The sequence below is a fragment of the Hyperolius riggenbachi genome, chromosome 11 (genome assembly GCF_040937935.1).
Source record: "Hyperolius riggenbachi isolate aHypRig1 chromosome 11, aHypRig1.pri, whole genome shotgun sequence".
Lineage (NCBI taxonomy): Eukaryota > Metazoa > Chordata > Amphibia > Anura > Hyperoliidae > Hyperolius > Hyperolius riggenbachi.
Window position 1 is genome coordinate 29,294,218 of NC_090656.1, and position 9,837 is coordinate 29,304,054.

General features: G+C 47.7%; 1 protein-coding gene across 2 annotated transcripts in view; it reads left to right on the forward strand.

Moving 5' to 3' along the window:
- Positions 1–9,837, forward strand: part of GAS8 (growth arrest specific 8) — a 65,896-nt gene extending 56,059 nt beyond the window's left edge. For both annotated transcript variants that reach the window (XM_068260958.1, XM_068260959.1), the window contains 4 exons: positions 1,804–1,890; positions 4,717–4,926; positions 7,013–7,078; positions 8,848–9,837. In XM_068260958.1, the coding sequence (XP_068117059.1) occupies positions 1,804–1,890; positions 4,717–4,926; positions 7,013–7,078; positions 8,848–8,997 (513 nt within the window). In that variant the 3' untranslated portion in view covers positions 8,998–9,837. The remainder of the gene's footprint in view (positions 1–1,803; positions 1,891–4,716; positions 4,927–7,012; positions 7,079–8,847) is intronic.

Below are 9,837 nucleotides of genomic sequence, written 5' to 3' on the forward strand. Positions count from 1 at the left end.
TTTTGAATATCATGCAAAACTCCATTTATTTCAGTAATTCAATTTACCGGTAAAAAGTGAAACCAATATTTGAAATTGCTCATGACATGCAACACAAGATATTCCAAGCCTTTATTTGTGACAGTTTTGATGATTATGGCTTACAGCTTATGATAACCCCAAAATCTAAATCTCAGACCATTAGAATGTTGTGGAAATGTTCAATATTCTCGGCTCAAAATGTCACACTCTAATCAGCTGTCACACTCTAATCAGCTAATTCATCCAAAGCACCTGCAAAGGGTTCCTATTTCATATATTAGCTTTCCCTTTTAAAGTTAATGTTTACCGTATTAAAAAAATAAAAAGTCAGATACTCACCTAAAGAGAGGGAAGGCTCGGTCCTAATGAGCCTTCCCCCTCCTCTCCCGGTGCCCGCTCCCGCGCAGGATCCCCTGTGGCAGTAATTCGACCAGTTCGGTCAAATACTGCCACTTCCGCATGCCTTCGGGAGCTTTCGGAAGCCTTCGGGAGCACTCGGGCTCCCGATGACGCGGCCGCTCCATACTACGCATGCGCGAGCGCCCTCTATGACGCACTCGCGCATACGTAGTATGGAGCGGCCCGTCTTCGGAAGCCCGAGTGCTCCCGAAGACCTCCGAAGTCCCTGCGGCGGCGGACGCGAACGGGGGAGCCAGCGCAGCACCGAGGGCACCGGGAGAGGAGAGGGAAGGCTCATTAGGACCGAGCCTTCCCTCTCCTTAGGTGAGTATCTGACTTTTTCTTTTTTAATACGGTACCCATTGGCTTTAAGTTGGACAACTGAAATAAATGGACTTTTGCACAATATTCTAATTTTTCCAGTTTTACCTGTATAGGGGGTTGAGATGGGACCCCTGTTTAACCACTCTGTGACTGCCTAACGCAGGATGGCGGCAGGAAGGGAGAAGATAAACTGCATTTTGTGTTTGTGAAGAGTGGAGGGGCAGTATATTTTGTCCTAAGGAGCTGGATGCATTTTATAATGGAGAAAGAAGAAAGGAACTGCATGGGAAGAGGGAGATTGGTAAGCAGCATGATTTGTGCTATGGGGAGGGGGGTGGGGGGTGAGCAGCATGATTTGTGCTATGGAAGGGGGGGGGGGTGTACTATGGAGAGGGGAGGATCAACAGCCTGTTCCATCCTGTGAAGAGGGAAGGGAGAGGATAAGAAGGAGATGGGGAAAAGTTTGTTAATTATTACTACTATTCAAAGCTTCTATAGAAGTGATTATTATAAGCACAGGGTCAATAAAGCGCTAATATTGCAGTTGAGGGAGGGTCCTATGGAGCCATACCTCCCAACTTTTTGAGATGAGAAAAAGGGACACTTAAGCCCCGCCCCTGTCACACCCTGGCCACGCCCTCACCACCCCTCTAGTCACGCATACCATAAAGATTTCATAAGAAACATATGTATTATAATTCAAACTACGCTGGTCCTTTCTATCCTGGTTTATTTTCCTTCATAGTAACATTTTAAAATTAGTAATATATCAAGTTAAAAGTTGGGAATAAAGTTTAGAGTCAATCAAACACATTTTTAGTATAGAAATATATATATTTACGTAGAAAGAGGGACAAAGTCCTGAAAGAGGGACAAATGAGGGTGAAAGAGGGACAGAGGGACAGGGCTCCCAAAAAGGGACTGTCCCTCCGAAAAAGGGACAGATGGGAGCTAGGAGCCCCTCTGGCCCAAGGGCCCTGATGCGGTCGCAACCTCTGCAACCCCTATTGCTATGCCCCTGTAAGTACATCATTGTGATCGGTGTGTTTTTCCCTACAGAGTACGAAAGCGCGTCTGAGATCCACCGAGAAGGAGCTGAATGACGTGAAGTGGGAACACGAGGTGTTAATGCAGAGGTTCTACAAGGTAACTATTGGGAGAATCCGTGACACAGAACACTAATCCTGAAAGGTTGTGTTCCTAGTAATAATCTCTCCATTCCCAGCCATAATACCCCATACAGGCCAGACTGTTCTCCTTTCGCCTTCTTACAGCCATGAAAACAATATTTTGTTTGCAGACGGTATTGATACGGGCAAGAAATAGGGGTGGGGCTTAGCAGTCAGGGGTCATAGCTATGGAGAAAGGCAGAAAGGGTAAGCTAGATGACCCCAAAGCACTGTTGACCCAATCTTACTGTGGGTCTATGGAAAAGGTGAGTGCCCCTTTTTATAGGGTGATGTGGTGGTGTCACTTTAAGGCCTTCCCATTCCTCTCATGGTCCGCTCGTTCCAGCATAGGATCCCCGTTCAAATCCCCCGCCGTACTGTGCATGCACGAGAGAGCATGCTAGCGCAGGTACCGTTCGGAGCGGCCTGTTTCAGGAGCACGTGGGCTCCGGAAGACTGCTGAAGCCTCCCGCAGCGGCAGAGAGCAGTCATCAGACCCATCGGTTAGAGACTGCTAACTGGGGAACCAGCGCTGGAATGTTGGGAGTGGGAAGGCTCTATAGGGCCCAGAGCCTCTCCTTATTTATATATTATTATTTTTTTTTACAATCACTTCAGACTCCCTTTAAGTGGACTTTTGAATCAGTCTTTGCACTGATACCGTGGATTCTAATGTATTTGAATTGGTTTTTAAGAAGGGGACAGAGTTTGACAGGAAGGGGGCTCGATGAAGCAGATGGGGCAAAGTGAAGCGGGACAAGGGACCGATTTACCATAAGGCACTGTAGGCACGTGCCTACAGGCGCCTGATGATGGAAAGGCGGCTCCCTCTCTCCTTCCCTATGCAGTGTCCTGAGCAGAGCGTAAATGAAAGGTTATTTCTGCATTCCTCTGATGAGATCTCCCTTCAGTCGGGGGCACCACTAGCTACTTAATACTGAGGGTACTTCTGGCTACCTAATACTAAGGGGCACATGTAGCTACCTATGATGGGCAAGGTAAGTAAGGGAGAAGTGACAGCTGGGCCAGCCAGCACACTTGCGGTGTGATTCACTAGGGGATTGTAGGTTCATGGAAGGAGAAATCTAAGGTGCCAGGAGATCTGTGCCTATAGGCTCCTGTGATTTAAATCCGGGCCTGTGCAGGACTTAACCTGCCTGGCGTTCTATTAAGATCGCCAGGGAGGCTGCGGGAGGGGTTTTTTTTAATAAAAAAAAAACTATTTCATGCAGCCAACTGAAAGTTGGCTGCATGAAAGCCCACTAGAGGGCGCTCCGGAGGCGTTCTCCCGATCGCCTCCGGCGGCCAGAAGTAACACGGAAGGCCGCAATGTGCGGCCTTCCGTGTTTCGCTTACCTCGTCGCCATGGCGACGAGCGGAGTGACGTCATGGACGTCAGCCGACGTCCTGACGTCAGCAGCCTCCGATCCAGCCCTTAGCGCTGGCCGGAGCTTTTTGTTCCGGCTACGCTGGGCTCAGGCGGCTGGGGGGACCCTCTTTCGCCGCTGCATGCGGCGGATTGCCGCACTGCAGCGGCGATCAGGCAGCACACGCGGCTGGCAAAGTGCTGGCTGCGTGTGCTGCTTTTTATTTGAGCCAAATCGGCCCAGCAGGGCCTGAGCGGCAGGCTCTGGCGGTACTGGACGAGCTGAGCTCGTCCAGACCGCTCAGCAGGTTACAGAGAGTCTGAAGTGAAAATAAATAGTTATTTTTACCTGCTAGTTTGCTTAAGAAGTATAAGAAGAGGTGAAAGGCTGCATTCCTGCGGCAAAATGAGGAGTTTAGACCCCCTAAATCCCCGGGAGGGAATTCTGGGCAGAGCTTCCTGAAAGAGGCAGAGGTCAGCAGCTCTGCCTCTAATGAAGTCAATCACCACCTCTCCCCACCCCTCTCAATCTTCCTTCACAGGAGAGGTGGAGATCTGTGGGCAGATTGACTTCAGTGAGGCAGAGCTACAGCTCACAGCTCTGCCTCCCCGGGCAGCAAAATGGCTGTTTGTCCCGGGATTTTGGGGGTCTAAACCCCTCGTTTTGCCACGAGAATGCGGCATTTCACCTCTAATACTTATTAAAGGGTAGATCCGCGCATCTAAAAAAAACCAAACTGCACTCACCTGGGGCTTCTTCCAGCTCCTGGCAGTCGATCGGTGCCCTGGGCGCAGCTCCTCTCCCTCCAGGCGTCCAGCGCTGAAGAAGCCGACCTCGCCAGGTCGGCTTCCGGGTCGGCCGCAGCCCTGCCTCACGCGCATCTGTCAGCGGCGGATCTCCGCCTCTCCCCCGCCCCTCTCAGCGAAGGAAGACTGAGAGTGGCGGGGGAGAGGCGGAGATCTGCCGCTGACAGACGCGCGTGAGGCAGGGCTGCAGCTCATAGCTCTGCCTCACACGGAAGCGCTCCTCGGATCGCCCCCCGGGGAGTTAGGGGGTTCTAGATAGCTTACAGCCGCGGGAATGCGGCGGTTTAGGTAGGATTAAGGTATTAAACAGGATGGTTTAATAAAAAAAGGATTTTTAAGAGGCTTCAGAGTGTCTAACAGGAAGGAGGCACAATTCAACAGGAAGGAGGAGGAAGGTTTCATAGTGAAGAGTCACAAATGGCCTCAGGTCCGGTTATAGGTCAGATCTCTGTAAAGAACCACATCTCAATTTATTTCTGTAGAGCACCCCATCCAGGAAGTCATTACAGCAAATCAGACCTTTACAAATCTATCAGCTGATCAAACTGATCACATGCTTTTCCATGAGTTCTTCAAGGCAGAGCCATCCCTGTTTGTGACTAACATTTTTTGGTTTGTGCCCTAATATAGATACAAGTGGAACGTGATGAGCTGTATAGCAAGTTCACAGCTGCCATTCAGGAGGTGCAGCAGAAGAACGGCTTCAAGAACCTCCTACTGGAACGGAAGCTACAGGCGCTCGGTGACACTCTAGAGAAAAAGGAAGCGCAGCTGAATGAAGTGCTGGCAGCGTCTAACCTGGACCCCACCGCCCTGAGCACTGTCACCCGCAAACTAGAGGTATGCTTTACATAGCCGACCAGGTTTATTACCAGCATACTGATCAGGGACCCTCCCAGCTGCAGATCTTGCTCACTTTTTTTCTCTGGAACTGGTGTTTGGAGGAGGGACCTCAATGAATCCAGAAAAAGCATTCTGAGCACTTACGCGCCTGTGTGAATGCAGCTACTAGTATTAAAGAGGAACTCCAGTGAAAATAATGTAATAAAAAAGTACTTCATTTTTACAATAATTATGTATAAATGATTGTCAGTGTTTGCCCATTGTAAAATCTTTCCTCTCCCTGATTTACATTCTGACATTTTATCACATGGTGACATTTTTACTGCTGGCAGGTGATGTTACTGGAAGGAGATGCTGCTTGCTTTTTTGGCAGTTGGAAACAGCTGTAAACAGTTATTTCCCACAATGCAATATGGTCCTGACATCACACTGTGGGAGGAGTTTCCCCACAATATCAGCCATACAGAGCCCCCTGATGATCCGTTTGAGAAAAGGAAAAGATTTCTCATGGGAAAGGGGGTATCAGCTAGTGATTGGGATGAAGTTCTATTCTTGGTTACGGTTTCTCTTTTTTTTATTTATTTTTTTACAGTAAAACTGTTTCTCTTTAAGTTCGAATTTCGCATAATCCTCATTACACATCAAAATTTGCCATTACAACGCGGAATCGTAATGTAACATTTTCTTCAGATTTGTAATTTTGTGCATAACTAATTATGTTCCGTAATTTTTGTGATCACACAAAAATGAAAAATGTAATTATTTAGGAACAAGACGAAAAATAATTTTCAAAAAGACCTCACCTCATTTTTCAAAAATCGATTTTTAATTTTTTTTTAAAGATTTGACATTTTGCTGTGGTACACTTTAATATTATAATTTATATAGTGAGTTCTGTGCACATATTTCATCCATTGTATCAATGGACAGTGTAGGGCTCCCCCTCCCAAGCCTCTTTCATCTCTATCACCCGTGCAGGCTGGTATAGCTAGAATTTGGAACCTGGACTGCGTGGGGCACCACACCCTGAGCTATACCAACCCGCATGGTGCATGATGTTGGGGGGGCCTCTGTAAGAATGCCCCCCCCCCCCCCTCATCCAAAGCACTTGTCCATACCAATTCCAACATTAATTTGTGACTGGGTCAATCTACATAATTTAATATCACTAGAGGAATAGTCTTCTGACAGCCTAGATGCAGTCATATACTGCGAAGACCAATGATTGTACACTACTGGGGAACACTCATTTAGAGACCTGGTTTATGGCAGAGGAGGGCTGACACATCCACCTGTCCTTCATTGAGTCATCACAACTCAGTGCTGCTGCCCCCCTGTCTTGTAATACCTCATCCTTCTCTGTACAACACACCTCAATACATCTCATCCCTTTCTCTGCCTTGTGCCTCTTGATTCCGCTCTGTGTTTCATCACTATTCTTCAGTCCTCACTATACCTATCAAATCAGACTTGTGGCAAACAATTTTATTGTTTTATAACAAGAAAAGACAAGTACATAACATACAACGTCCCGTACCCAACCCCTCCCACAACCCATCAGCCCCAGAGTCCCGGGCCAAAGCCCAATGTTCTTAATTAGCGTCAAAGAGCATCATAGCCAGATACATGAAAAATAGTCACTCAGAGAAATACAGTGCAGTACAAGATATATATATATTATTCCGAACAAGTTAGGAGGATTAATATTTTTCTATCAAATCAAACTTAATACAGATGTTAAATTGATGTTGTCCTTCAGCTCCCCTCTCCCTGGCTGTTAATAATCCTAACATTTGTATAGCACTTTTCTCCTGGGCTACCAGGACATGCTCAGTAAGCCACCCTGCACTGTTAGGCAGTCTTGCCCAAGGACTCCTTACTAAATAGGTGCTGGCTTACTGAACATGAAGAGCCGAGATTTGAACCCGGGTCTCCTGCATCAGAGGCGGAGCCCTTAACCAGTACACTATCCAGGCAGTGTTACATCAGGGAAAGTCCATCTCGTGTTGCAGTTCTGTCAGATGATGTGAAATATTCAATCTCCCATTGTGACTAATATGTCTGTTTCTCCCTTTACACACAGGATGTATTAGACTCCAAAAACAATGCCATCAAGGACCTGCAGTATGAACTGGCCAGAGTGTGTAAGGTAAGTGTCCTGTGGCATGGAGGGGGGGCAGGGAGTGTGGCGGGTGGTGCTGGGATTGTGTATCTACACCACACTGACCAGGGCACTGCTCACAATGACACTACAGGCAGGAGGGCACAGCATCTACAGCTCTCCATACCTCCTCCACACCAGGGGTGAGGCAGAGGCAAGAGAGGCTCCAGCCTTAGGGCACAGTGTAGGAGGGGGAGCACAACTCACTTAGCTATGATTCCCCTATTGTGTTTGAAGCAGAGAGAAATAAGAAAAGAGGATACACGACGGTGACTGCAAGCCAGATAACTAGAGATTGAGGTGTTGGAGGTGGTTGGGGTCCCTGGGCCGCCTCTTAGTCTAATAGCAATCAGTGTGTGACGGCTGGGGTGGGAGGGATGGAGGGGCGCACTTTGGTGTCTCAGCCTTGGGAGGTCGAGGACCTTGTCCCTGCTCTGCTCTACACTGCTGATACGATGCAAATCTTACAGAACAGGAAGAAAACTCTGGTTAACTTCATCACCCCAGAAACATGACGAGGCCAACTCTTGCCAGTGATAGATCGGCGGTTGTTTACTAACCCAGAGGATAGAGAATCACACACAGCCAGCAGTGGATGGTTCCCCTGTTAAAGGGACCCTGAGCTCTGAATTAAAATGAAATTTGAACTTACCTGGTGCTTCCTCCAGCCCTCCATAGCCCGCGAGGTCCTCCTGGTCCCTTCCGTGGTCCTGGTCTTAGAGAACCACACATGGGGGGGCGACTTAAGATGAAGTGGCTGAATTACCGGAGTCTGGACCAGGAGTGCCCAGAGTCCCTTTAAGGTGTATTTTCAGTCATAGATAAAGGGGAAAATCCAAAGACACAACAACAAAAGTTGTTTAGGTAGCACCTTTAATGACTAACTGTACAAGATTTCGAAACTTTACGTTTCTTCTTCAGGCATGATCAGGGCTGGTTTCGAGACTTTTTGCTGCCTGAGGCAAACTTGTAATGATGCCCCGTTCTCCGATTTGGAATTATCGCAAAGCAATGTTCTCACATGACATGCTGCAGCTCAACACACAGTCTGTGACAAACAAACTGCTAACCCTCAGCCATCCTCCATATTCAGGACAGCAGTGCCACCTTTCCCTCCTGCTGTGCAAGTCTAATGAAACACTGCTGCTCTCCTGCCTCCCCCCTCCTCACTCACTGTCAGACTCCTCACACAGCACAACAAGCTGTTTTTCCCCAATGATGACCTCTTCACCTCGCTCTCCTCTCGCTTCTCCTCCTACTCTGACTGCATGCTGTACACACAATACAAACATGCTGCCCCTGTAATCTCTGCCGCCCGATACAAATGTTTCACCTTGCTTCATGAAAGAACCAGCCCTGGGCATGGTACAGAACTGGATCAGAACCGTATAAATCTGTTTCTTTACATGTACAAATCGAAATATTATTTTCCGGGTGTGTATGCAGCAACTTGAGACCATTCAGTTCCATAAAGTCTTACTTCCTTTATGGCTGGTACGCACCATGCAATTTCCCGTCTACAGGTCGAATAGATAATTTCAGACGGGTCTAATCAGGTGTTCAATCAATTTTCCGATCAATTTTTTTGTACGCAGGCGATTTTAAAATTGATCGGAAACCTGATCGGGCTGCTGGTTTCTCTCATACAGATACTTAGAGATTAAGGGTAACCATCAAGAATCGAAAAGTTTGAACTGAATGTAGTACTTGAGCAGTGCCGTAAGTGACCTGTTTGTGACTATTTTTGTGTTTTCCAGGCACATAATGACCTCCTGCGGACGTACGAGGCTAAGATGCGAGGGTTTGGCATCCCTGTGGAAGAGCTGGGATTTAAGCCTCTGGAGAGCCTGGTTCCGGGTCAGACATTGGGTCAAGGCCCAGCAGGACTGGTGGCAAGCAGCACCTGAGGCCACCTTTGTACAGACGCTGGAAGATCTGACTTGCATCTGCCCATTACACAGTGTATAGTAGACAAGCTGCACTTCCAGGTCTATCTCCTCAGGTTCTCAGTATCTACACCAGAAACCCGGCCTTTAAGGGCAAAGGGACCCCCCCCCCCCCCCCCCGGTGAGAAGACCAACCCTACCATGAGAAAAGACAGGGCAACCAGACCACCAGACCCAGAATGGTGATCAGGGGGGAGCTGGCTAGCACTCAGACCTATTTTGATCCTGTTCCTCTCCAAGTGCAAACACAAACCACATTTTAATTGATTCATCCGTTTAATGCAATGGAGGCATCTACTTATATTTGAGGAGTCTGCTCTTTTCCTGAGATACTACTCTAGTTCCAGTCAGAACGGCCAGGAGTGGGGGTGGGGGGGGGGGGGGGGCAGCCAGAAAGGCAAGAGGTGATCTACACTTCAGCACTGCTTCTGATCTACTGTAACGGAGGTTGGTATTCAGTGGTGGTTGGCAGTTATTGGTGGATATTGGATAGAGAGAGTCTTCTCACCACAAGGAGGAGATCATGGAGGAGTTATCATTGCCGTGTATGGCTTTTGCTGGTTCTGGTCTGGACACAAAGAATTTCAGGGAAAAGACATGAAGCGCAGCTTGTCTGATATCACGTGTTTAAGGAAGAGGCGTGTCCTCAATAAGCTATGCACCAGACACTACATGAGGATATCTAACTTTACTTTTATTATTGGTGGACAATATTTAAGACTCTTTGGTTGAGTGCTGTTTGCAGATATATTTATATGGATCTCTCTTTGTATAGTAAACTCTGCTGATATCTATCCAAAA